Source organism: Phoca vitulina, unplaced genomic scaffold, assembly GCF_004348235.1.
Source record: "Phoca vitulina isolate PV1807 unplaced genomic scaffold, GSC_HSeal_1.0 scaffold81, whole genome shotgun sequence".
Lineage (NCBI taxonomy): Eukaryota > Metazoa > Chordata > Mammalia > Carnivora > Phocidae > Phoca > Phoca vitulina.
This window is the reverse complement of record NW_022589784.1, coordinates 3,445,952-3,472,654: the sequence shown is the minus strand read 5'-3', so window position 1 is coordinate 3,472,654 and position 26,703 is coordinate 3,445,952. Positions and strand designations below refer to the sequence as shown.

General features: G+C 53.7%; 2 protein-coding genes across 4 annotated transcripts in view; both read left to right on the top strand.

Moving 5' to 3' along the window:
* PLIN3 (perilipin 3) overlaps nucleotides 1-4,920 on the top strand; it is a 22,398-nt gene extending 17,478 nt beyond the window's left edge. For 2 of the 3 annotated variants that reach the window (XM_032394443.1, XM_032394441.1), the window contains exons 7-8: nucleotides 1,754-1,879; nucleotides 4,090-4,920. In XM_032394443.1, the coding sequence (XP_032250334.1) occupies nucleotides 1,754-1,879; nucleotides 4,090-4,434 (471 nt within the window). In that variant the 3' untranslated portion in view covers nucleotides 4,435-4,920. The remainder of the gene's footprint in view (nucleotides 1-1,753; nucleotides 1,880-4,089) is intronic. The other variant, XM_032394442.1, reaches the window with a different exon arrangement.
* Nucleotides 4,921-13,356: 8,436 nt separating this feature from the next.
* TICAM1 (toll like receptor adaptor molecule 1) lies at nucleotides 13,357-26,155 on the top strand. The gene is made up of 3 exons (XM_032394437.1): nucleotides 13,357-13,427; nucleotides 23,514-24,444; nucleotides 24,679-26,155. The coding sequence occupies exons 2-3, from the start codon at nucleotides 23,645-23,647 to the stop codon at nucleotides 25,946-25,948; spliced, it is 2,070 nt and encodes a 689-aa protein (XP_032250328.1). The 5' UTR covers nucleotides 13,357-13,427; nucleotides 23,514-23,644; the 3' UTR covers nucleotides 25,949-26,155.
* Nucleotides 26,156-26,703: the final 548 nt, after the last annotated feature.

Genomic DNA, 26,703 nt, shown 5'->3' with positions numbered 1-26,703 from the left:
GGCCCAGCGGCCCCGCCCTCCCCGGCCCAGCGGCCCCGCCCCTCCCCAGCCCAGTGGCCCCTCTCCCCCGTGCACCTCTGCCCGAGCCCGCCGGCGGGGCCCCGGTCCCGGACGGCTGGGCTGCCCTTACGAGGACCCCCGACCAGCGGGCTTCAACGACAGAGGCTGTCTGCCAGGTCTGCAGGCGGGAGGTCTGCGATCAGGGTGTCCGCAGGGCCGGGTCCTCCTGGGGGGCTTCTCTCCTGGACGTGCAGAAGGCTGTCTTCTCCCCACGTCCTCACGGGGCGTCCCTCTGCGCGCGTCACATTGGAGTAGGGCCACCGCAGTGACCTCACTGTAACTTCATTGCATCTTTATAAAGACCGGATATGCCACCACAGGCAGATCCTGAGGTCCTGGGGGTCAGGGCTCCAGCAGAGGAATCTGGGGGACATAATTCAGCCCACGACAGGTGAGCTGGCCCGCGGAGGCTCTCCCGGCCGTCGTCTGAGGGACCGACGTGCAGCTCGAGCATGACCTGCAAAGCGTGAGCAGTGTCTTGGGGTGGTTTTGTTTAAAGTCAGCTTTATGGAGGTGTAATTCGGGGACTACAAAAATCACCTGTTTTTAAGTATATGGTTTGAGGAGTTTTACAAACATCAACAGCACCCCAATCAAGAAGTGGAACAATGCCATCACCCCAGAAAGGTCCGCCTGCCTGTCTGCAGTCACATCCTGCCCCTCCCCACCAACGTTCTCTTGTCTCTTCTCTAAAGAGCTGAATTCCTTTCATCTTCCTCTTTGCTTAGCTTCCTCCACGCAGTGCTCTCTCCTCTTTTTATTTGACAGAGAGACAGCGAGAGAGGGAACGCAAGCAGGGGGAGTGGGAGAGGGAGAAGCAGGCTTCCCGCGGAGCAGGGAGCCCGATGTGGGGCTCGATCCCAGGACCCCGGGATCATGACCTGAGCCGAAGGCAGACGCTTAACGCCTGAGCCACCCAGGCGCCCCCTGTCTCTCTTTTTAAATTTTTGATTGGGGTAAACTACATACGACATGAAATTCACCATTGTAACCATCTTCAGTGCACAGCTCAGTTAAGCACATTCACACTGTCGTGCAACGACCCCCACCCTCCGTCTCCAGAACTTTCCATCTCCCCACTCGGAGACTCTGTCCCCATGAAGCACAGACTCCCCACCCCCTGCCCCAGCCCTGGCTCCCACCCTCTCCTCTCTGTCTCTGTAGACGGGATTCCCTCTGGGGACCTCCTGGGAGTGGGGTCCTGCAGGATGTGTCCTTCGGTGTTCGGCTCCTCTCACTGAGCACAGTGTCCTCGGGGTCCCTCCACATCATGGCAGGTGTCAGGGTCCCTTCTTTTTTAAGGCTGAATAACATTCCATTGGAGCACTTTTTACGACCCTGCTCACGTTCCTCCTGCTTACATTGCATTGGCCAAAGCCAGTCTTGTGGCCTGGGCCCAGTCACAAGGAGAACCAGACAAAATGGGAGGAGCTGCGGAGAATTTTGGCCACTTCCTTTGCACATAACAGATGGTGCATGCGCATGTTGGTGATGAAACCATAGTGGTGGAAAGCCTGTGTGAGAACAGCATCCCTCCTATCTTCCTTGCTTTCGCGGACCATCTCATCTTGGATAAAAGGAGGACTTTGTGGGCCTCTCCTGGGATGTGAGCAGGGCTCTGCTGACCTTGGTCAGGTGCTGGAGGCAGCCTCTCTCCTGTGTCACTCTCTCTGTCCTTGCTCTCCTATTCCAGATGGAAACCGTCAAGCAAGGAGTCGATCAGAAGCTGGTGGAGGGCCAGGAGAAACTACACCAGATGTGGCTCAACTGGAACCAGAAGCAGCTCCAGGGCACAGAGGAGAACCCGGCCAAACCAGAGGTACCAGGTTGGGGGACCCGTGGGATACTTAGGGCCCTGACTTCCCTCTCCATGCCTCTGCCGGATGGACCTACCTACCGGGAATACTTTCCCCAGCCTCTCCTCCCATTCCCTGCCTTTAGGACACAACAGCACCTCCTCCAGGAAGCCCGCCTGGATTTTCTCTCTTGGGTGTGGGTGTTGCTTCTAAACTGTGGGACACTTGATAGCGACGCCTCTCAACCTACTAAAATTCTAAGCCATGTCTCACTTATCTTCTCCCCTATCTCGGTGTCATGAGCTCTCCATACTCCCCTGCTTCGCTCCTGGTGACAGCTTCTCACTAATGTCCTCTGGTCCCTCCCATTTGTGCCATGCATCGGCCTCTCCTGCCATGCTCAGACTCACTGCTTCCACCGTCGCTCACAGAGACTTTCCTTGAGTCAGTACCTTACGTGACTTCCATGCCCATTATGAACGTCCCTCGGTCTCAGGACTGACCTAGCACTATAGCTTCTCAGCTTAACTTCCTTGGGCCTTGGTTTCCCCATCTGTCAACGGGATGAAGACTTGCAGGGCTCTTGGGGCGAAGTGAGCCAAACCCGCACGCCGTGTTCCCAGCAGCAGGACTCACAGTCGCCAAAAGTGGAGGAGATGGTCCAGGTGTCCCTTGATGGATGAACGGATCAACTGCTTAATGCAGGATTGACTGCTTAATGGGGGTGAGGTTTCTTTGTGGGGAGTGATGGAATGTTCTGGAGATAAAGGTAGTGGTTGCACAACCTTGTGAATACACTAAAAACTATGGAATTGCACACTTAAACGGGTGAATTTTCTGATCTGTGTTATACTCCTATATAAAAAAATTGGGTTGCTACGTCAAATACACATAGTAGTATACAATTGGTATTTATATAGATAGGACCAGTATCTCTAAATCCAAACCTGTTAGCATTCAGACCCAAACCACCTAAAACCGTCTCCCTTCCCCCCAGTGCTGAGCGCTGTGACCAGATGATGCCGATGTTGACTCTGGTCGGCACCTCCCTGCCACGTTCAACTCCAGAGCTCTCTGTCATGGGTTCAGGGCCAAGTCCTGCCGCCCAGCCTGCCCTCTTCCCCTGGGGAAGGAAGTTAAGGTCCTGATTTATTACACTGCGGTCTCTCCTACCACGTACGGCTTCTGCCTGGCAAGTTCCTCCAGACCTTTTTTTTTTTAAATAAAACTGGAGATATAAAATGCAGTATCTTGTACTTAAAAAAAAAAAAAAAATGTTTTATTGGGCTATAATTCACGTACTATACAAGTCACCCATCCATACAATTCCATGGTTTTTAGTGTATTCACAGGGTTGTGAGACCATCACCACGATCCGTTTAGAACATTCCCACCAACCCAAAAGGAGATCTTGTCCCCATCAGCAGTCACTCCCTCGTCCTCCCCAGCCCCCGGTCCCCACGAGCCCCCTTCCTGTCCGTGGATGAGCCTGTTCTGGACGTGTCACCCACGTGGACTCACACCCCGTGTGGCCTTCTTTGTCTGGTTCCCTCCCTGAGTGTCGTGGGCTCGGCGTCCGTCCCCGGGGCAGCACGTGTGGGCGCCTCGCTCCTGCTCGTGGCCGAGGGACGCACCCGCGTGTTGGTGGGTCATGTGTATTTACCCGTTTACAAGGTGTGGACATACGGGCTGTCTCCACTTGGCCTCCCGTTTGCTATGCCTTGTGAACCAGCCTTGTATGGACGTGCGTTTCCATTTCTCTTGGGTGGATTCCTAGGAGTAGAGTTGCTGGTCGTATGGCAACTCTGTATTTGGACAGTTGGGGGGACCACCAGGCTGTCTTCCGAAGTGGCTGTACCATCAGCAACGTATCAACACTTGCCACTCCTGTCGTCTTGATCCTGCTCGCCCCAGTGGGCGCCTCCTCGTGGGGCTGCGCTGCGTTTCTGTGACGACTAGTGAAGTCCAATCTCTCTGCATGTGCTTGTTGGCCAGCTGCTTGTCTCCTTTGGAGAAATGTCTCTGCCTCTTTTTCATTTTGGTACATCGGTCACGTGGTTCAAAACTCAAGAGCTGGTGTCCCAAACCACCGTCCTGGATGGGCTCTCCTAGAGAGAGGTTTTCCAGAAGGTTGGCGGGAGAAGCCCCGTTTTCTGCCGCCCCGCCCCCCCCCCCCAGCTTGGGATCCAGCTGCCCCCAAAGCGCACGGTCCTGATCGTCCGCCCCTTCTCAGCAGGTGGAGACCCAGACGCTCACCATGTTCCGGGACATCGTCCAGCAGCTGCAGAGCACCTGCGCCTCGCTGGGCTCCAGCATCCAGGGGCTGCCCAGCCACGTGAAGGACCAGGTGCAGCACGCTCGCCACCAGGTGGAGGACCTCCAAGCCACCTTTTCTGGCATCCATTCCTTCCAGGACCTGTCCAGCACGATCCTGATGCAGAGCCGAGAGCAGGTGGCCAAGGCCCGAGAGGCCCTTGACCACACGGTTGAGTACGTGGCCCAGAACACGCCCATCATGTGGTTGGTGGGACCCTTCGCCCCGGGAGTCGTTGAGAAAGCCCCGGAAGAGAAGAAATAGGACGGGTAGGAGGAGGCGCGAGGGACTGTCTCTCCCGGAGGGGCTGGCCCGAGCACTGGACCCCCTCACCCCCTCGCCTCACTTGGAACATGCGTCCCTCCCCATGCCCCCAGCTTATCTTAGCTGCCACCTCGGGAAGCTGAAAATTGACCAGTCCCTCCCCCGCTGCGCGCTCAGAGGAAGTGCGTCCTGAGCCTCACCTCCTCAGTCATTAGGGGGAGGTTTCCAGAAAATAAATGTTCTCCAATTTCTTTTTTCTTAAAAACCAGGGACAGATTTCTTATATCCCCGCCTCCTTTTCTGCATCAGGGCCCCTGGGTATTAGCCTTTAGCTAACAGACTTGGGATTTCTGGCCTCCGAAGTGGGCGTCCTGGGGGTGGGGTGGCTGCAGAGCTGCTGAGGCCCGTTCTGGAGCAGAGCGGGCCTGAGGTGCCTGAGGCTTCTGTGTTGCTTAATAAATTTTACCTGCAGCTAAGTGTGGGCTGTGTGCGCACATGTGTGTGTGTGTGCGTGTGCGCGCTCCCCCCCCCCCAGGAACTGAGCAACGCGGGGTCCCTCTATGGCCGCCTTGGCCCTTTCCTTGCTCTGCTCACAAGGATGTGAACAGGACAGGGCCAGACCTGGAGTGGGGCTTGAAGTTATCGGACAGGAGAAGAGCAGGGTGTGAGGGTCCTTCATCTCCCCCCAACGAGTCTTGCCCCCTGTGCCGTGTCCGAGGAATCTGGCAGGAGCAGAAGGCCTGCTGCTTTTCCCCGACCAGGGAATGGTGTGGCAAGCTCCCCCCAAAGATGTCCCCGTCCCGATCCCCAGGATCTATGAATATAGTCCCTTACGTGGCAAAGGGAACTGTGCAGTTGGGATTCAGTGAGAGATCTGGAGATGGGTTCGGGGTGGTCCTGATGGATCCGTGTGGGCCCTAACGTCATCACGAGGTTCCTTATGAGCGGGAGGCTGGAGGGTCGGTCGGAGAGGGTGTGAGGACAGAGGCAGAGGTTAGAATTTGAGATGGGTGGATGTTCTCTTCACCTTGAAGATGGATGAAGGGACCCCGAGCCTGGAGAAGCCGGAGAAAGCAGGGAAACAGGATCCCCCAACCCTGAACATCCAGAAGGATCCAGCCCTGCCAACACCTTGATCTTAGCCCCATAAGACTCGTTGCAGACTTCTGACCTCCAGAACTGGGAGGTGATAGGTTTGTGGTGTTTTCAGCCTCTGAGTCTGCGTTCCTTCGTTAGAGCAGCTCTGGGGTACTCATCCCAGGCACAGGGAACTCCAGGTTGTCCCTGGACAGACCCCAGCTGGGAGATTGCCGAATTTCTGTCCCCTTCTGTGACTGGCCGTATTCCCACTGCTGTGCTCACATCTCCTTAGAAAACACTGAAACCGAATCCTCTTGTTGTGCCCACTCTGGCCCAGGGCTGTCCCACTCGCATCACACGCCAACCCTCTTAATCGCCTCTGCTCTGTGGGTTAGGTGTCCCCACTTTACGGCTGAAGGGACAGGAGCACAGTGCCAGGCGGGGGCTTGCCTCCCTCGGTGTGTCCATGACGGCAAAGTCCTGCTCCTTCTGTCTGTTGCACGTTCCCAGGGGCCGGCGTCCCGTGCTCCAGCTTGGGGTTGGGGCGTGGGGGCACCGGCCAGCTCCCTGGTCCGCTGATGAGTGACCCTGGGTGGGCCTCGGCCTCTCTAGCCCTCAGCGTCATCATCCCAGACCAGCTTCCACGTAGATCTGGAGCAAAGATCGTGTAGGACTGCGCATTTGAAAAACCTGGTACTTAGGTTCTCTTAGGGTCTCCCCCTCAGTACTTCTGACATCAGGGCCGAGTCGCTCTCTGGGAGCCGCCCTGGGCATCTGGGTGTCGGGCAGCATCCCTAGCCCCCCCACACTTGATGTCAAAGGCACTCCCCCTCCCCCAAGTCGTGACCACCACGGGTGTCCTCAGACATGGCCCCCTGGTGAGAACCACAAAGTCAGCTGGCTTCACCCCAAACACTTCTTTTTCTGTGTTTTTGCTTAAATGAATCCCCGAGTTTCCCTATACGGCCCCACTCATCGTCAGGGAGCAAGTCTCTTTTTGCACCTAACAACACCAAGCTAGCATTGGGTGTTACCGGGAGCCGGGCGCTGCTTTGAGCTTCCGGCCCATGTTAGCGTCAGCCTCATCTCAACCCTCTGGGCTGGGTGCACTGAGCTTCCGATATTGTGGATGGGAAAACTGAGGCAGGGAACATCAGATCGTTTCCTCAAAGTCTCCTGGCCAGTAAGGGTCTGACAGGCTGGTCTGGGCTCTTGTCTTCCTGCGTGCACCCAGACTTGCTGGAGGAGGGCGGGCTGCCCCTCTTCAATCCTCCATGGCTCCCTCCGCAAATGGGGTGTACTGATTAGCTCTTGATTCATGACAAGTCAGCACTAACTTTGTGGGTTTAAACACGTTCTCCCCCATTCTCTCATAAAGTCATCATGATGTCATTAGGGGACCATCCCTTGTCACAAGTAGCATCCATTCTATTCCTTTGTGTCTGTTCCCATTCTGACAGACGAAAGACTCCTTTTCTTTATGTAAAAAAAAAAAAATATGTCGATGGCCCTGGGAGATCCCCTCTAAAATAAAGGGTGGGGTGGGAGGTGGGAGAGTCTTCTCTTTTGTCTGAGCTCTTGGTTTGTCAAATTGTGTGTGGGGGGGTGTGGGTGGCCAGATTGCCAATGGGGAGGGCCAAGGAAGGGATGGCAGGTACAGGAGAAGGCAAGATGGGTCTCCTGCACACCTTGATCTTGACCTTGGCTTTTTTCTGGAAGTTGGGAGGTCTCTGAGCAGATTTGCACTCTCCTTGGTCTCCCCATTAGGAGCTGGACCCTCTGAAGTGAACCCTTAAATGCTCCTCTCACCTGCTTCGCTCACTCCAGCAACTTGTCCAGAAAACACATTCGGAAAGAGCCCAGCCTGGCTTGGAGAGATTAGAGAGCAGCATATAAGGACGTAGGCTCTGAAACCAGCCCCAGGGGAAAATTTCAGCTCTACCCCTTTCCATGGGACTTGGCCAGGTCACCTCTCTGAAACTCAGTAGAGTGGGTGTGAAAAGCCTCTTCTCTGCCTGGTGGATAGAAAGGGCTTGGCACAGTCCCTTTCCCTCTCGAGACCCCCACGCTCACTGCTCTTAATGCCTCATGCATGTTTGGACATGTATAAAGTGGATGGTTAAAAGAATTGGCTGTATCCCCTTTTGCTGGATCTGAAGATTAAACATTGTGGGTGGAAGGTGGGAGAAATGGGTGAGGGGGGATCTAAAGGTACAGACCCCCAGTTAGAGATCAGTCCCGGGGATGTAACAGCAGTGTGGTGACCGTAATCAACACTGTACTGTAAACTTAAAAGTTGCTAAGAGAGTAGATCTGAACATTTCTCACCACAAGAAAAACAATTGTAGCTATGACAGACATTAACTAGACTTATTGGGGGTGATCATTTTGCAACATATACACCTATCAAATCATTATGTTCTACACCTAAAATGAATACTGTGCTCTCTGCCAAGTATATCTCAATTTAAAAAAAAGATTCAACATTTCGGGGCAATATGAGAAAAAGAAGATGCAATTACAAAATCAAAATTAGATACACCAGAAAACCTGCCTCTCAAACTTAGTAATGACTACTGTCTACGTGCAGTCACTGAGCAAAATGATTTAGACCAAAAGTGCAAATCCTCACATGCCACCCAAAGGGCTGTTCATTCGCTTGTGTGTTGGCATGGCCCATGAGCTCAGAGCAGTTTACATTTTTCTTTCTTTATCTTGGTAAGCTCTACCCCCAACAGAGGGCTTGAACTCGTAGCCACAAGATCAAGAGTCCCATGCTCTACCCACTGAGCCAGCCAGGTGCCTCACAAAAGTTTACATTTTTAAAGGGTGTTAAAGCAAACAAAAATATGCAACAGAGACCTTCTGTGCCCCCAAAGCCTAAAATATTTACTACCCGACCCTTTACACGGAAAGCTTGGCAGCCCCTTCTTGAGACCTTCCTGTCACGTCTTACTGCTTAGACAAGAATATTTCTCCCAGTGCTTAAAAGCTGCAATGTGTTTCGCTGCAGTAACTAAACATCATGAAGTCACGCTTATGTTACTAGGGCTAAGGGTGTGGGCACATCTCCAGCAGAGGGTAACAGTGGTGGTTTTGGGGGGCAGGGAAGCAAATGCTTGGTGCTGGAGCAATGGGATAGACCAGTACAATGTCTGTCCCCAACCAAGACACAGGCGTGAGAAGGGAGATTTGGGGTCTCCCTCCAGCCCCACTAGAGAACTGAAATGACCCTCTATGCTTTCTCATCAGCAAAGCCGGATGCTGTCACCTTCTCCCAGGGCCTCTGGGTTTGGACAAAGGTTTACAAATCTTTACAAACCTTTATAACCTGGGCACCTCCCCTGTTCTAGCTCTCAGTGTTCCTGAGTTTATACCCAAGCTCAATGTGACCAGATGTCCACACAGAGGACCTCAAATGGTCATGGCCACTTTATTCTTAATAGCCCCCAAACCCAAGTTTGTATCCAAAAGAGAGCAGATGAAAAAACTGGGAGAGACTCACATGGTGGAATATTATGCAGCAAAGAACATGAATAAATTACTAATATTCACAATATGAAAACTAATAAAGAGGTGCCCAGCTGGCTGTCAGTGGAGCTGGGGTCTCTTGCTCTCAGGGTCATGAGTTCAAGCCCCACACTGGGTGTGCAGTCCACTTTAAATAACTAAAATATCTTTTTAAAAATCAAGAAATACTTATTTAAAAAGAAAAACCTTAAAGGGCGCCTGGGTGGCTCAGATGGTTGAGCATCTGCCTTCAGCTCAGGTCATGATCTCAGGGTCCTGGGATCGAGTCCCGCATCGGGCTCCCTGCTCAACGGGGAGCCTGCTTCTCCCTCTGCCTTTCTCTGTCTCTTATGAATAAATAAATAAAATCTTTAAAAAAAAAAACACCTTAAAAAAAAGAAAATTAATAAAGAGAAACCTCATTTAGAATGGAGTCAGAAAACCCAGAAAGGGGGAGCTCCCACACAGGAACTTCCGGCAGGAACAAGCCTACTTTACTACCCCAGCAGGAGCAAGGTTTTCTCCTGCCCAGCAACAGCCCAGCCAGCCAATGAGGAACCACCACCACTCAACCAATGGGGAACCACCACCACTCAGCCAATGAGGAACCACCACAACTCAATGAGAAGTCATCCTCTCCTCCAATGGACTTTCCTTCAAAGCAGTCCCTCCCAGCTTCCTCCTCCCCTTTGTTCTCTGGACTTGGCTATGATTTGCCATGTCTTGCCATCCCAAATCGCAATCCCTCTGTTATTCCTGAATTAGCTCATTTTGCTGGTAAAATAACTGGCTGTTTCATTTTTTTAAGGTCCAGAGCAACATCATGGGTGAAACTCACAGGCGCCATATTGAGCAAAAGAAACCAGACCCGGGGCGCCTGGGTGGCTCAGTCGTTAAGCGTCTGCCTTCGGCTCAGGTCATGATCCCAGGACCCTGGGATCGAGCCCCGCATCGGGCTCCCTGCTCTGCCGGGAGCCTGCTTCTCCCTCTCCCACTCCCCTTGCTTGTGTTCCCTCTCTCTCTGTGTCTCTCTCTGTCAAATAAATAAATAAAATCTTTAAAAAAAAAAAAAAGAAAGAAAAAAAGAAACCAGACCCAAGAGAACCCATACCCTGAATCCATGTCCGTGAGATTTCAAAACACAGGCTCAGCTGTGGTGAGAAAAATCAGAAGAGAGTTGCCCACGGGGCTCAGGGCATTCCAGGGGCTGGAAATGACGTATACGTGTCTCAATCTGCATGTTGGCTACAGGGAGTATATATGGATGCGAAAGTCCGCTGAGCTGTCCGGTTAAGATTTACACTCTTTAGGGTCTATGATTTATCCTTCAATACAAATTAAGAAAGAGAAAGTAACATGCGGAGGTGATGGGGGAAATGAGCCCTTTTGTTCACTTCCAGTGGAGTGTAACCAGGGAGTGCTAATTTGGAGAACAGTCGGTCAGTATTTAGTAAAAGTGAGAATGTATATTCTCCACGTCTGAGGAGAAGTCTGAGAAGTTCCCCTTCTCCACAGCCATTCTAGAGAAACGCTGTCCGCTAAGTCACCTAAGCCTATCATCGACCCCTCGAGACAGTGCTGTTAGCATCTCCAGGTTACAAGGTAGGGAAACTGAGGCACGATTCAGCGGGCTCACCCTCAGCCCCACCTCACAGCTATAAAGTGTCAGAGTGAGGATTTGAACCCAGCACTCAGACCTTCCCTGTGCGGTGTTCACAACCACCACCTTAGGAGGTAGTGATGCCTGTTCCCCCGGGAATAGTGGAAGCAAGCAGCGTGTCCAATGACTGGGGACTCAGTAAGTTGTAATACAGCCATGCTTAGTGAGACCATCACAGGCAGTCAGATTTACTCATCTGCAGCTCAGGGTTTCCCCCGGAAGCCTGGATGCCCCCTCCACGTTACCTTCTCTGAGCCTCAGTATTCTCACCTATAAAATGGGCACATTCCAATCCCCCTGGGAGGGCTATTTTAAAACATGGATCAGATGACCACCAAGATGTGTTTGGCGTGGGGACAAGTACCTAATGAAACTCCAAAAGTTGGAGATGGTGGGACAAGGGCGGGGGACCCAAGAGGCATGGGAAGATGGGCTTAATGCCTTCTCCCTCCCTAGCTGCAGAGGCCCCAAAGGTAGGGACCACTTCTTTCTTCCTCCCCAATGGATCCCCAGAGCCTAGGCGTGCCTGGCACACAGTAGGTACTCAATAAAATTTCTCTCCCACCAGAGACACACACTAAGTAAGGCACACTAGGTGGGGAGGAATTAGCATTAATCTAATTTCCATTTGATCCTCCTCTCATGACTCTTTACACGAACTTCAGCCTGGGGTCCATGGACCTCATGGGAACCTGATGATGGGATCCATGAAGTAATGGGGGGAAAAAATCACGTCTTTATTTTCACTGACCGATACTTGCCATTTCCTCAATTATGAATGAAGGCACCAGCAGGACTTATGACTTTGTCCCCAGTAGAAACCCATAGATATTTTCATATTAGATTGCTTTGCTGCAAACAACTCGAAATACGGCAGACACCTGTGGTTATTAGATCTTGTCAGTTAAGGTGGTGGGAAATATAAAGGCGTAGCCCGAAGCCTTGTTTGTTTCAGTGTAGCTCTATTTCAAAAGGATTTTAGGGGCGCCTGGGTGGCTCAGTCGTTAAGCATCTGCCTTCAGCTCAGGTCATGATCCCAGGGTCCCGGGATCGAGCCCCACATTGGGGATCCATGGGAAGCTTGCTTCTCCCTCTCCCACTCCCCCTGCTCATGTTCCCTCTCTCACTGTGTCTCTTTCTGTCTAATAAATAAATAAAAATCTTTAAAAAAAGAAAAAAAAAGGATTTTAAAGTGATTATCTTGCATGTGTTAAACACAATTTTTAAATTTGTGGTAAGATATACTTAACATGAAACTTACCACTTTAACCATCTCTAAGTGCACAGCTCCACGTCATCAGGCACACTCACACTGTCGTGCAGCCACCCCCACCCTCCGTCTCCAGAACTTTCCGTCTTCCCAAACTGAACCTCTGTCCCCATTCAGCACTAACTCCCCACCCCTCCCCCGGCCCCTGGCTCCCACCATCTACTTCCTTTTTCTATCAGGATTTGTCCTTTTGTGTCTGCCTTATTTCACTGAGCATGACGTCCTCAGGATCCATCCATGTTGTAGCAGATACTGATTTCCTTCTTTTTGAAGGCTGAATGATATTCCCACATATGGATGGACCACATTGTGTTTATCAGTGATAATGGATCACTAAGTCGTTTTTGTTTTTGTTTTTTTAAGATTTTATCTATTTGTTTGAGAGAGAGAATGAGAGAGAGAGCACATGAGAGGGCGGAGGATCAGAGAGAGAAGCAGACTCCCCGCTGAGCAGGGATCCCGATGCGGGACTCGATCCTGAGACTCCAGGATCATGACCTGAGCCGAAGGCAGTTGCTTAACCAACTGAGCCACCCAGGCGCCCCACTAAGTCATTTTGGAAAAATATTTTAATAGATGTATTTCAACATAAGGAAGACTTCCTTGTAACTTCTTGTATTTTGTTTTACGCATCTACAAATGGTATTTTGAGAAGACGCTCTGAGCTTCTCCAAACTGAAAAAGAAATCCCGTCAAAGGCATTACGACTTTCATAAGCCCTTGTCCATTAAAATAAATAAACGAATAAAAATTATATTTACAACCATGTTGGTATAAAGACTAATATAATCCAGGATGAACCATATTCATTATTTTCTTTCTGATTTGAAAAGAAATGAAAACATTTTCGTGGGTCCCTAAAAGTATGGTGGTCCCACATCTTAACTATGACCAATGGACATGTGTGCACTGGGTTCAGGACCCCCAAAAGGTTAGGGTCCCTTATGAATTCTTAAATGTTATGTTTGCAGCATCAAGATATGCCATCTCAGCTGCCCCTCTTCCAGGCACCTGGGGATCCCCAAACCCCCCCAGGGTGGCGATTTCGGGTAGCCCTCCCCCAATATTACCCTATCCCCCGTTCTATTCCGGGGAGAGCATTATCACTAGTTGAGATGATCTAATTTTTAAATTGTAGTTACTCTCTCCCTAGACTGCGGGCGCCCCGAGGGCAAGGCTCTGTCCCTCTCGTGATCCCCAGCGCCCGCGCGGGATGTGCCCAAAGTCGCCGAAGATGGCAGCCCTAGGGGGGCGCAGGGGGGCGCTGCGGGGCGCCTCGGGGACTTTCCCTGTCCCGCGAGGAAAGTGTGACCTCACCTTCCTGCCTCGCTCCCCGCGGGACGCGGAAGGGGCGGGCGGAGGCCGGGGGTGGAGCCGCCCGCGCGCCCTCCGCGCCCCGCCACCCGCGGGCACCGTCGCCAGGCCTCCCGGCCTCCAGCCCCCGCGCCGACGATCGATGGAGCGGGACCCCCGGTAGGTGGCGAGGGGACCAGCGCCGGCTGGGTTGGGCTGGGGAGGCTGCGGCTCCTCCCTAGGGTTCGCGACCAGCTGCTCCCCCCACCCCCCCGCTCATGGTGCCCTCGCGCCCCTTGTTCGGTGCCCCCCTCAGCGCTCAGCTGCCCTCCCGGGTGGCCCTGGTCCTCCCCGACCCAGATTCCTCCTCACCCTCCTCGCCGTATTGCTCCCCAACACCCCAGATCTCTCCCCAACACACCGAATTCCTTCCCGACACCTCGAAGGCCACCCCACCCTCCCGATTCCTTCCCACCCTCCTAGGTCCCTCCCCAACACCCTAGTTCTTTCCGAACGCCACCGATTTCCCTCCAACTCCCCAGATTCTTCCCCACACTCAGAATTCCTCCCCGACATCCCGGATTTCTCCCTAACATCCGGTACCTCTCCCCGACCCTCCGGATTCCTCTCCAGTACCCCCCGCCCCCCCATTACACACACACACACACACACACACGTTTCTGATTTCTTCCCAGACACACACACACACACGCACGCACACACACACACACGTTTCTCATTTCTTCTGTCCCAGCACCCAGTTCTTCCTGCCCCGCCTGCGCCGCCCCTCCCCCCAGCCCCTTCTGGGTCCCGAATCCACTTTTCCCAGGGGCTCCCGGGACCCCCCTCCCGCGGCAGGAGCGTGCTTCCCTGGGCTCGGGCCCCCATCAGCGGAGATCCGAGAATCTCCAGGCCCTACACCTCCACCCCTTCTGGTGGGGCTTGGGGTTGGTTGCTACCCGCCTAGGAGCCTCTGCCGTCACCACTCAGACCTGGAGATCCTCAGGGCACCCCTCCCATTTCTTCCCTCTCCCTGTGGCTGAAGTAGGAGGTTGGGGAGGGGGCTCTGCTGTGACGCCCAGGCAAGCTGGAGGTCAGGGTGTGGGTTCCGGCCTGTGGGGGCGGGCAGGTGGGTTCAGGGGGCTCCTGCCTGGGCCCCTGTTTCCTCCTCTGAATAGGGGCACGCATTCATCCTTCAGCAAACATTTATGAAGAACCAGGGGCAGAGTAGTGCCCCCACAGGGTCCTCAGTCAAGACAATAAGCAAAACCCGTGAATGGTCACCGTGATGTGTGCCTGATGAAGAGAGTGGATATCCGGCAGCTTCTCGGTTGGCCTGGCTTGAGGATTCCTCAGATCCAGGCACCGGAAGGGGCCCCACAGAGTCGGTACTTGGTGAATAAGAGCGGGGGCCCTGGAGCCAGGCTGCCTGGTTTAAATCCCTGCCCCCTTACTTTCCACCTGTGTGACCCAGGGCAAGTGGCTATACCTCTCTGTGCCTCCCCTTCTGATGTGCACAAAATAGTCCTAACTTCCAGGGTTGCCATGTGCTTCATCCGGTGCCCACTGCATAGTAGGTGCTCAGTAAACACGTAGTGAACAAATGTCCCTTTGGTCTCCTGCATATTTTTCAGGGACAGTTTGGCTCTGTTTTGCCTTCCATGTCTTGTAACATTTCTTAATCAGCCAAAAGGACTGAATGGGGCCTCGAGGCTGTGCCAGTCCTGGTGGGAGCAGATTAGACTTTTTGTCTCGCTGAGGAGAGGATTCAGCAGGAAACATTTACGGAGCGCTTACTGTGCGCCAGGTGCTGTTCTGTCCATTCACTGATTGATCCTGTCAGACAGTATTTATTAAGCGCCACCTGTGTGGCAGGCATTAATGTAGCTGTGAACAAGATAAATGAATGTCCCTGTTTTAGCGGTGCGGACTCAGGTGGGAAGCGATGCATTCTCAACAAAGTAAGTTGGGAAACCTATAGTGTCAGGTAAGGAGAAGTTGGAAGGAGAAAAATAAAGCAAGGAGTGTGCAGGAATGGGCCTCAGTTTTAGGCAGGGTGGCCAAGGTTGACCTTGATGAGGAAGTGATATTTGAGCTGAGACCTAAAGGAGGCAAAGGAGCCAGGCACCTGGGGAAGGGTGCCCTAGGCTGAGGGAACAGTCAATGCAAAGGCCCTGAGGCAGGATCAAGTGTGGTGTATTTAAGGAGCAGTGTGGTTGGATGGGAGGGAGCAAGGGGGACTGGGAGGAGGTGAGGGCAGGGAGGGGACAGGGATCTACAGGGAGGACCCATCAAATGAGTCATGTCTGAGACACCTCTGATTTCTCCCTCCTAATCACAAGCCAGCTTTTCCACATTTTCTGAATCAAGCATTTGGGACCAAAGCCAAGGTGCCCTCCTTGCCTCCTCCTGATCCTCTCCCTTTGTCCAAATTATCCACAGATCCAACTATTCCCCACCTTCCTTGAGATCCCCACCGGGTCCAGCCCCTGTCATTGCTTGCCTGAGCGGGTCCAGGTCCCAGGCTCCTGCCCCTGCTCCCAAGTCTGTCCTCCCTGAAGCAGCCGCCAGCGGGCGCTCCTGAGCCCCTGAGTCAGGCCCCGCCCTCCTCTGCCCACAGCCCTCCAGGGCCCCCACCTCCCCGCTGGCCCCAAGGCCCACCGCACGACCTGCCCCCCTGTCCCTCTCTCCCCTTCGCTCACTTTGCTGCAGCCACACGGGCCTCCTCATTGTTCCTCCCACATGCCAGCCTCTGTCCTACCCCAGGACCTTTGCACGTGCTATTCCTTCTGCCTGAAACTTTCTTCCCCCAGATCTTCACCTGAATCACTCTCATCCCTCCTTCAGGTTTCAGCTCCCATTCGCTTCCTCCCAGAGGCCTCCCTAGCTCCTCAGTAGACTTTCCCCGGTTCCTCACTACCACACCCTGTTTCATTTTCTTCATAAATTTCTCATTCTCTGCAGTGGATCAGTCTCTCATCTATTATCGGTTTTCCCCAACTGGACTATGAGCTCTGCGAGGGCAGGGGATCTGTGCATCTTGGGCTACAACAGCACCTACAACAGGTCTTATTAGCACATAGTAGGTGCTCAACGAATATTTGCCCGATGCATGGAGAGACATTGGAGACTGTGGAAGAGGAGGAGAGGAGGGAATGGGCATGAGCCAGATGTGGTTAAAAATGTTTTAAGAAGAGGAAGAGAAAAAAATAAGTTCTGCCAAGTTTTATTTATTTATTCTTATGCATTATTATGTTGTTATACTGAGCTCCTGCTCATGGGGAGGGCCACTTCCCGGTTCTGAGGAAACTGACATAAGTGGGCTCCACAAGAGGGCAGGTGGCAGAGCGAGGCCCCCACTCCTGTTGGTACTTTTGTCACAAGGTGTCCACGCTGTGGGCTGCGCGGTGGACTCTGCCCTGGAGGCCGTGGAGGGTGGGGCAGAATGAGAGCCGGGTTTGTGGCAGGTAGGGGTGGGAGCTGGGCAGGGCAGGGTGGATGGGGAACACGCTGGGGGGCTGGTCCTGGGAGTCGGGCAAAGCTGGTGCTGCCACGGTCAGGGCTCAGGCAGGTCGGTGGGGAGGTGGAGAACGGTTGTGTGGCTTCCGATATTTTCCAGGAATGCAGGCGGGGTTGGTCCTGTCTTGCTGCTTCTGAGGCTGGCTCACAGCCTGAGCCTTCCCTGGGGGGCCTCCAAGTCTGGTGGCTGCTGGAAGGGGGCAGGAGTCATGCCCACAGAGCACCCATGGGGTGCCAGGCACCCCTCCAACGGTTGTATGTGTGTGAGCCTCTTCAATCCATGCTGACGCTAGCAGATAGGGCTTCTCATTGCACCCATTTCAGAGATGAGAACACTGAGGCACCCGTGTGCACATGGCCTGCCCTTCTAGCTTGGGAGTGGTGGAGCTGAGATTGGAACCCCAAGGGCATTTTTTGCCTACCAACTGCTCTCTCTTGCCCTGGAGGTGACTCATTTCATGGGGGTATCACATGGATGAGGGGGACGTTGGCCCTCAGACAAGGACAGCCACTGCTATGTTCTCGCTGACTACATTGTTGCGGGTGGTGGAGTTGGAGAACTCTTTTAGAATTTTTTTCCTTTTATTTTTTTAAAAGACTTTATTTATTTATCTGAGAGAGCAAAAGAGAGTATGAGCTGGGGGTGGGAGGGGCAGAGGGAGAGGGAGAAGCAGACTCCCCGCTGAGCAGAGAGCCCGATGCCAGGATCGATCCCCGATCCCCGGGATCATGACCTAAGCTGAAGGCAGACTTCCAACCGACTGAGTCACCCAGGCGCCCTGAACTTTTTTCCTTTTAATTTATTGACGTATAACCTGAATTCAGAATAGGACACAAATCCAAAGTCGAACTTGATGAATTTTCGAAGCGAACGCAGCACGAAACAGTACGTGGCGTCCAGCGCCCCCCCCCCCCCGCCCTCTCCCAGGTGCTACGCTTCTGCACATTTTATCCGCTGTGCCTTTTATCTGTTAAAATTTGGAGGGCACATGCCAACACATCAGAGTTTTTCTCCTTTTAAGTTGTATACACAGCTGCTCCCAGGAGTCCTCGGGAAGTGGAAAGAACGGTTGATCTGGGACTCGTTGCTGTTGAAGGGGGATATCAGACCATATTCCAAGTAGCGATCTTGCTAATTTCAGAAAGACTTGACGGTTGTGCAGGAGTCGATCTTGAATGTCGTGTTTATCCCCTTACACAGCCGATGGGGAGCTCACATCATAGCTAGGAGGAGCTATACGCCGTCTCTGAGTCTTATTGCTCACTTGCACCTTTAAGTGTGTCCTGCATTAGCCTGTGTCCCGGTCCCCAGGTAGCCGTGCTGCTTAGGAGCTCTGTGACCCTAGGCTACTTCCTGTGTCAAAGATGCTGATGATCCCAACCTTACCAGGTCGTGGTGCCAACGTCTAAACTCTTTGCTGCCCAACAGAAACATAAAGTGCGGTGCTTATGCCATTTTACACTTCCTAGCAGCTATATTAACAAAAGGAAAAAGTGAAACAAGTCAAATTCATTCTCTCAATACATTTTATCTATCGCAATAGAGCCAACGTGTAACCGATATAAAACATTACTAATGAGGTATCTTACCTATCTTTCTGTGTGTGTGTGTGTGTGTGCTAATTCTTCAAAATCTGGTGTGTATTTTACCACGCTGTATTTTCATCAGTTTCAAAGCGAAATCAGGCCCTTCTAGAACAAGACTGTGTTTAACAGGGAGAGAATAGTCGATGCTGCCTCGGCTTATCAATTTCAATTTCAATTAATTAAAAATGAACCCAGTTTAAAATTCGGTTTCTCCTTAGGAGGAGTGGCTACATTTTTAATGCTCAGTAGCCACATGTCGCTGCCTTAAAATGCAGACGGGACGGCTTACACACCAGAAATGTATTTTCTCAGGGCTCAGGAGGCTGGCAGTCTGAGATCAAGCCGTGGGCAGGTTTGGTTCCTTCCAAGGTGTCTCTCCTGGGCGTGTGGATACTGTGTCCTCACGGGTCATGACTCTGTGCATGTCTGTGTCCTCCCCTCCTCTTCTTGCAAGGACACCAGTCACTCTGGATTAGGATCCACCCTAACGATATCATTTTAACTTCAGCACCCCTGTAAAGACTCTATTCCCAAATGCACGTCACATTCTGAGGTCCCGGGGGTTAGGGCTCCAACTGTGAATTCTTCAGGGGGACACAGTTCAGCCAGTAACAGCCCGTTATGCTTCACAGTAATTATATGGGCTTGAGAGAGAGGCTTTGGGTTGTGTGGTTACGTACATGGATGCCAAATAACTGTCACTTGCTGTGTCATCTTAGTCAAGCTTGCCCCTTCGAGTGGGGAAAAAATCAAGCCTGTTTCCCGTAAAGGTCCAGGAAGTGAATATTTTCAGCACTGAGGGCGACACGGTTACTGCTGCGACCCCTCAGTAACGGACAGTGGCCATGCACTGCTGCGTGCCAAAAAATACGAAAACAGCCCAGTGACCTCTGTCCAAGGCAGTTATGCACAGTGTCCTGAGTGTCATTGGTCTCTGTTCTAGGCAGTTATGTGCAGTTGTGGTTTATTTATTTATTTATTTTAACTAATATCTACACCCAACATGGGGCTTGAACTCATGACCCGGAGATCAAGAGTCGCATGCTCTGTTAATAGAGCCAGCCGGGTGCCCCATCATCAAGCCAATCTTGATTAAAAAAAAAAAAAAAAAAACCTGCAGGAGGATAGGGAGTGAGTTGTGGGTTTACCTGGCAAAAGTGTTGCAGGCAGTGGGAACACCCAGTACAAAGGTCCTGAGGTAGGACCGTGCCTGGCGAGTTTGAAGAACAGCAAGAAGACCAGTGGCCTAGAGTAAGTCCTCAATTAAGGGGATCCACTAGGTTATATATTATAAATACGCATGCCCACGTTACTGCCCTATTATGTATATATTATATATACATATTATATATAAATATCATGCCCACTGGACTGTTAGCTCTAAGAGGAAAGAGTCTGTTTCTGTTTTCTTTCTCCGTCCTGGTATGTTCAGTGGTCCCCAGTACTTGACAGATGCTGGAAAATTGCTCCTTGAATGAATGTTTCCCTTCCTCCTTCTTACACACTTCATTACTTATCACGTAACAAATATGTTTGGAGTTTTTACTCCACAGATTGCATATTGGCCCACCTTTTTTTTTTTTTTTTAAAGATTTTTTTATTTGACAGAGAGAGAGACACAGCGAAAGACAGAACACAAGCAGGGGGAGTGGGAGAGGGAGAAGCAGGCTTCCCACTGAGCAGGGAGCCCGATGCGGGGCTCGATCCCAGGACCCTGAGATCATGACCTGAGCTGAAGGCAGACGCTTAACGGCTGAGCCACCCAGGCGCCCCTGGCCCACCTCTTTTTTCTTCTTTTTTTTTTAAGCTCACAAGGTCTCTTAAAAATATTTGAGGGGCACCTAGGTGGTACAGTTGATTGACCGTCTGACTCTTGGTTTCGGCTCAGGTTGTGATCTCAGGGTTGTGAGATCAAGCCCCGCGTGGGGCTCTGCACTCAGTGTGGAGTCTGCTTCAGGTTCTCTCTCCTTTCCCTCTGCCCCTCACCCTGCTCAGGCGCTCTCTCTTTCTCTCTCAAATAAATAAATAAATCTTTTTTAAAAAGTTATTTGCATTGGGCACCTGGGTGGCTCAGTCGTTAAGCGTCTGCCTTCAGCTCAGGTCATGATCCCAGGGTCCTGGGATTGAGTCCTACATCGGGCTCCCTGCTCAGCGGGAAGCCTGCTTCTCCCTCTCCCACTCCCCCTGCTTGTGTTCCCTCTCTCGCTGTCTCCCTCTCTGTTGAAAAATAAACAAAATCTTAAAAAAAAAAAAGTTATTTGCATTGATTGCCAACTTGGCAAATTTAGCAGTTTCCTGAAACTCTGCATTTCTGGCTTCTCTTGAAGTATTAGCTGATGTGGTCCCGTGGAGTTGTTTTTCCTCAGGGCAATACACATAAGTCACAGCCACCACATTTAGACAGGTCTAAGGTGGTTCAAAATGTTCAGGTCCCACCTCCCTCCGTGTGAAAGCCCAAGTCCTCCCCCAATGGCCCACACAGCCCTGCAGGACCCACCGGGTCCCCTCCCTGCCCTCCCCTCCTCCCTCTCTCCCCTCACTCACTCAGCCAAGCGGGCATCCTCGCTGCTCCTCCATCACTCTGGGCTGGTCCTGCCCCAGGGCCTTTGCTCATGCTGTTCCCTCTGCCTGGAACTCTCTTCCCTCAGATGTCCCTCTGGGTCACATTTGTATGTCCTGTTGAAATCTCTCTTGTCATCAAGGCCTTCTTGAACCACGTTGTTTAAAACTGTGAACACCCCCACCCCTGACTCTTGGGGTTCATGACCCTCCTTCCCTCCTCGTGTTTCTCCGTAACATTTATTCCCAGCTGCTGTGCTGTGAATGTCACTCATTTGTTGGTTGTCTGTCCTCCACAGGAGGAAGTCAGCTGCATTTGGTGGTGGTGGTGGTGGGGGGGGGTCTGTGCCATTTCACCCCCCACCAAGTCCTCATGTCAGCATCTCGGGCCACTTCTATTTCTGAAACAGCCAGACAGCCACTTGCCTCTCTACATCCTTCCCCCAAGTGCCACCCCCTCTGCTCCTTCTTGGCCACTTCTCTTCTGCCCTGCTCCTGGGGTCAGCTCAGTCCTGTCCCCCTTGCACTTCTGCTCCCAGTGCTGGCTCTCCCCATGCTCTCTCTGGCTTGCATCTGACCTTCCTGGAATCTTTGACCTTGGCCCTGGTGCCCCAGTGGCTCACATCTACTCAAAATGGATTTTTTAAAAAAAAAATCCTGAATCATTTTTGCACTGAGGTCTGTGATTCATGGTCTGTGATCCATGAGTCAGCTTTTGCTCTAGACCAGGATCCTCAATGTCAGCACTGAGCAATATTTGGGGCTGGATCATTCTCTGTCGGGGTGCTGTCCTAGGTACTGCTCAGGGGAGGGGGAGTGAGCAGTATCCTTGGCCCCATCTACTTGATGCCAGGCACACCTTTCCTTGCGGTCGTGACAACCATCGATGTCCCCAGACATTGCCAAGGGTGGGGGTGGTTGGTGGTCAGAGGTGTTCTTGGTTGAGAAGCACTGCTCTAGGCTCTGGGGTGTCATTGTGGGCACTAGGGTGGACCAGACAGGAGTCCCAGCCCAGCTGAAGGGCATATAAAGTGTTCTCAGTCTCCTGGAATGGATCTGAAATGGTGGTTTGTGTTTTTGTTTTTGTTTTTGTTTTTCTAAGTCTGAATATGATGTGCTTTGAGCACCGGGTGACCTCAGTTATGGGATTTGGAATACTCTCCCTAGCATCCTGTTGTGTGCCCTTGTGAAAAGCCTTTTTTTTAAAGATTTTATTTGTTTATTTGAGGGACAGAGTGAGCGAGAGAGAGAGCACAAGAGCAAGGACAGAAAGAGAGGGAGAAGCAGGCTCCCCGCTGAGCAGGGAGCCTGACACGGGGCTCAATCCCAGGACCCTGGGATCATGACCTGAGCTGAAGGCAGACGCTTAACCGACTGAGCCACCCAGGCGCCCCGAAAGGCCTTTTCCTGTGCCTGTTTTTTTCATCCACAGCATTGGGAGGATATGAGTTCTAGCTTCATTCATTCATTCCACAAGGTTAGGTCCCCGCTCTGTGGTTCAGCAGCCCAGCAGGGTTAGGAGAGGCTCAGCCCCATCCACGGGTGCCAGGTGGCCAGGAGGCAGACAGCAAATGCAAAAAGTCTAACACACAAGAAAAGTTCACCCAGTGACATGCTGGGGGGAACAAGGTGACGTGGGAGAGACAGACTGGGAAGGACAGCGGGGTCGTGCAGGGCTGCAGAGATGATGCCATTGTGCCTGAGAGCTGAATGATGAGACTAGCGTCCCTCAGGCAAAGGTCTGAGGAAGGAGCACTCCAAGCAGAGGGAACAGCACTTGCAAGGAGCCCGAGGTAGGAACCAGCTTGGCATTTGTTGAGACATGGAGAGCAAGGAATAGTCTCCAAATGGCTTGGCAGCACCATCAGGCCTGGAGCTGGCTCTCAGCAATGGTTAGTTCCTCATGCGAACATCACTACCTGCAGCAGCTAGCTGTGCCGTGTAAATGACCCCAGGACGTCGTGGTTTAAAAACCACAAACATGTATCACCTCATACAGTTCCTCGGTGTCAGGAATCTGGAGGAAGATGAGCTGGGTGGCTCTGGCTTGGAAGCTCTCTCGAGGTCGCGGTTAAGCTGTTGGCCGGCAGCTGCCTCATCTGAAGGCTCAACCGGGGCCGGAGTTGCCAGGAGTCCAGGATGTTCCCTCTACCTACTGACTTCTGGTCATCAGGCTCAGAACTTTCCCTATGTGAAGGCAGCACAATTCCCTGAAACAATCCCACAAGTGAGCTTATTATTATTCCCAATAGGCGGTATAGTTCTGTGGTTGGGCACTCAGCCTCTGGAGCCAGATTTCATGGGTTCAGATCCCAGCTCTGTCACCCACTGGCTGTGTGACTTTGGGCAAGTGACTTCCCTTTTCTGGCATGATTTTTTTCACATGCAAACGGGAAAAATAGTAGGGTCTACCTCTTGGGCGACATCAGGCAAGTGTTGGCTGCCCTCATCTTGCAGAGGAGGAAATGGAGGCAGGGGGAGGTGACACATCTTTCCCAAGGTCACCCTGATAGGTGGTGATGGCACCGGAAAGCGGGCAGATGGGGGTGTCTGGGCCACCTCCCAGAGCTATCCCCTTACTGTGTCTCTCTTGCTTCACAGGTCTACTGCAGTGTCCCCCATGAGACTCGGTATGGTGAGCACGTAGGGGACTCCGAGCATGAAGGAAGGCAGGTGGTGTGGAACATGCCTCCACCACCCAGTGCTTCTGCTGCCCACGGCCGCACTCACCTATGCCCATGGCCTGCACGGGCCTGTCGCTCTCCAGCGCCTTTGACATTCTAGGTGCTGCAGGCCAGGACAAGCTCTTGCATCTTAAGCACAAGCTGAAGACCCTGCGCCCAGGCTGCCGGGGGGCGGACCTCCTGCACGCCATGGTGCTCCTGAAGCTGGGTCAGGAGACCGAGGCCAGGATCTCCCTGGAAGCGCTGAAGGCGGATGCGGTGGCCCGGCTTGTGGCCCGCCAGTGGGCCGGCATGGACAGCGCCGAGGCCCCAGAGGAGCCCCCAGACTTGTCCTGGGCAGTTGCCCGGGTATTCCACCTGCTCGCTGAGGAGAAGCTGTGCCCGGCCACTCTGCGGGACATGGCCTACCAGGCTGCCCTCCATATGTTCAGCTCCAGGGATGACCACCGGCTCGCAGAGCTCCAGGGAGAGGCCCAGGACCGCTGTGGGTGGGGTATCATCGGGGACCCAGGGAGCTTCCAGCCCCTTCACTCTGATCTGGGCTGCCTGCCACCATCCTCAGTGTCACCCTCGGGCACCCGCAGCCTTCCCCAGCCCATCGAGCACCTTTCGGGCTGGAGCAGAGGGCGTTCCCTGAGATCCACCGGCAGCCCCGCCTCCCTGGCCAGCAATCTGGAAATCAGCCAGTCGCCCACCATGCCCTTTTCCAGCCATCGCCGCAGCTACCACAGGTCCAGCAAGCTGTGTGACGAGCCCCAGGCCAGCCCGGCGCCCGAGCCTGCCCCCATGGGCTGCCAGGAGCCGGAGGAGGTGAGCTGGCCACCCTCGGAAGAGACTGTCAGCCCCCCGTCGATGGAGACTGCCAGCCCCCCACTGGGGGAGACTGTCAGCCCCTCATCAGGAGAGGTGGTTAGCCCCTCATCCGGGGAGAGTGCCAGCCCCCCATTGGGGGAGGCTGCCGGTCCCCCATCGGGGGAGACTGCCAGCCCCTCATCGGAGGAGGCTGCCGGTCCCCCATCGCGGGAGGCTGCAGGTCCCCCATTGGGGGAGACTGCCAGCCCCTCATCGGGGGAGACTGCCAGCTCCCGGATACTACCAAACAGCTCAGCCCCTAGGCTTACTGAGCTGGTCCCAGATGCAAGCTCTGGCCAGCCCGACTCCCCCAAAGCTCTGGAAATCAGCACCTCCTACCCGGTGGAGTGCACAGAAGCATTGGCAGCCCCCAAATCTCTCTCCTTGCCCTCCAGAAACACTTGCCCTGACAAGGACCAGCCCCCACTCCCACTTCCTGTAGAAGATACCGCTTCCCAGGTGGCCAGCTCATGCCCACCTGCGCCCTCAGCCCTAAGGACGTCCCCTCCCTGCCCTTCATCATCGACCTCTTCTTCCACTGGCCTGGCCTCCTCCAGCCCGAGCCCCGCTTCTCCCGAGTTGGAGTCAGAGCAGAAATTCTATAACTTTGTGATCCTGCACGTTGCGGCGGATGAACACATTGCCCTGCGGGTCCGGGAGAGGCTCGAGGCCCTGGGGGTCCCTGATGGGGCCACCTTCTGTGAGGATTTCCAGGTGCCCGGGCGGGGCGAGCTGCGCTGCCTGCAAGACGCCATCGAACACTCGGCCTTCGCCATCCTGCTGCTCACCCCCAACTTCGACTGCCACCTGGGCCAGCACCAGGCGGGCCATTCGCTGATGAGCAGCCTCACGCGGCCCGGGTGGCAAGACTGCGTGATCCCCTTCCTGCCCCTGGAGAGCTCCCAGGCCCAGCTCAGCCCCCACACGTCCAGCCTGCTCATCGGCCTGGTGTGGCTGGACGAGCACTCGCGGATCTTCGCCAGGAGGGTGGCCAACACCTTCAAGCCGCAGACGCTACGAGCCCGCAAGGCCCACTGGAGGAAGGAACAGGACGTGCGGGCCCTGCAAGAGCAGCGCCGGCGCCTGGAGGGCGAGCAGCGGCAGGTAGCTGCACTGAACGCCGCCTACTCGGCCTACGTCCAGAGCTGCTTGTCCTGGCAGGCGCAGATGGAGACGCTCCGGGCGGCCTTCGGGAGCCACATGCCGTTTGGGACTCAGGTGCCCCCCGGGGGCCCGGGGCCTCTGGGCGCCCCCCCGCCCTTTCCCTCCTGGCCGGGCCATCAGCCGCCCCCTGAGCCTCCGTGGCTGGCCGGCTCGCCCGCGGCCGCCTTCCCGCCGCCCCCCGCCTTCCCGCAGGCCGGCCCGGCGCCCCCTCAGAGCCCCGGGCTGCAGCCCCTCATCATCCACCACGCCCAGATGGTGCAGCTGGGCCTCAACAACCACATGTGGAACCAGAGAGGGACGCAGGCGCCCGAGGACAAGCCGCAAGGAGCAGAGTGACTGGGTGGCTGGGCCCGAGGACCCGGACCTTGGGGACGCCCCCCACCGTTTCCAGGGGGGCAGAGGAGAGTGACGTCATCGGCCGCTCTCCGGAAACTGCAAAGTGGGCCCCGACGACTTCCTGGCGCGCAGGGTGGCCAGAATTGGATGTGGCATTTACAAATTCTCACCTGGGTGGTGGTGGGGGGAGTGGGCTGGGGGATGTGGGCACCGTGTTTTAACTATAATAAATATTTATTGAACGTTTCTGCGGTGCCGTTCTCCTCTGGGAGACTTCAACTGTTCCCAAAAAGGGAACCAGAAGGGAGGAGCTCGCTTCTCCCCGTGTAAGGCATGGACCGAACGGCGTGCGCAGTTTCTCGCATTTCATTGGCCAGAGCCTAGTCACGTGGACCCTCGGCTGCAAGGGACGTTGGGAAATGTAGTCTTCTGCTGGGCCGTGGGCTTTGCTAAAAGTTTTGGTTCTAATACCAGAGAACATGGAGAGAAAAGACATGGGGGGACATTGAGCACTTACTGCTGTAGCCCCTCTTTTTTTTTTTTGCCAAAGGTTCCTGCCTTGATGTGTCGTGTCCCCCACTCCCCACCTTGCTGGGCTCAGATCCGACCATGTGATCTTGGGCAAGGGCCTTCGGCTCTCCGAGCCTCGAGTTCTCATCTGAGAAGTGGGTTTGATGTTTCAAGGTTGTCAGCAGATCCTGTGTGAGACACTGAACCTCGCAGTGTAAGTGCTCATTAACCGCCAGCTGGAGAGG

Coding starts and splice junctions, on each gene's coding strand:
- TICAM1 (XM_032394437.1), top strand. CDS start 23,645: ATGCCCATGGCCTGCACGGGCCTGTCGCTCTCCAGCGCCTTTGACATT. Junction 24,445..24,678: donor GAAGAGACTGTCAGCCCCCC/GTCGATGGAGAC, acceptor GGAGACTGCCAG/CTCCCGGATACTACCAAACA.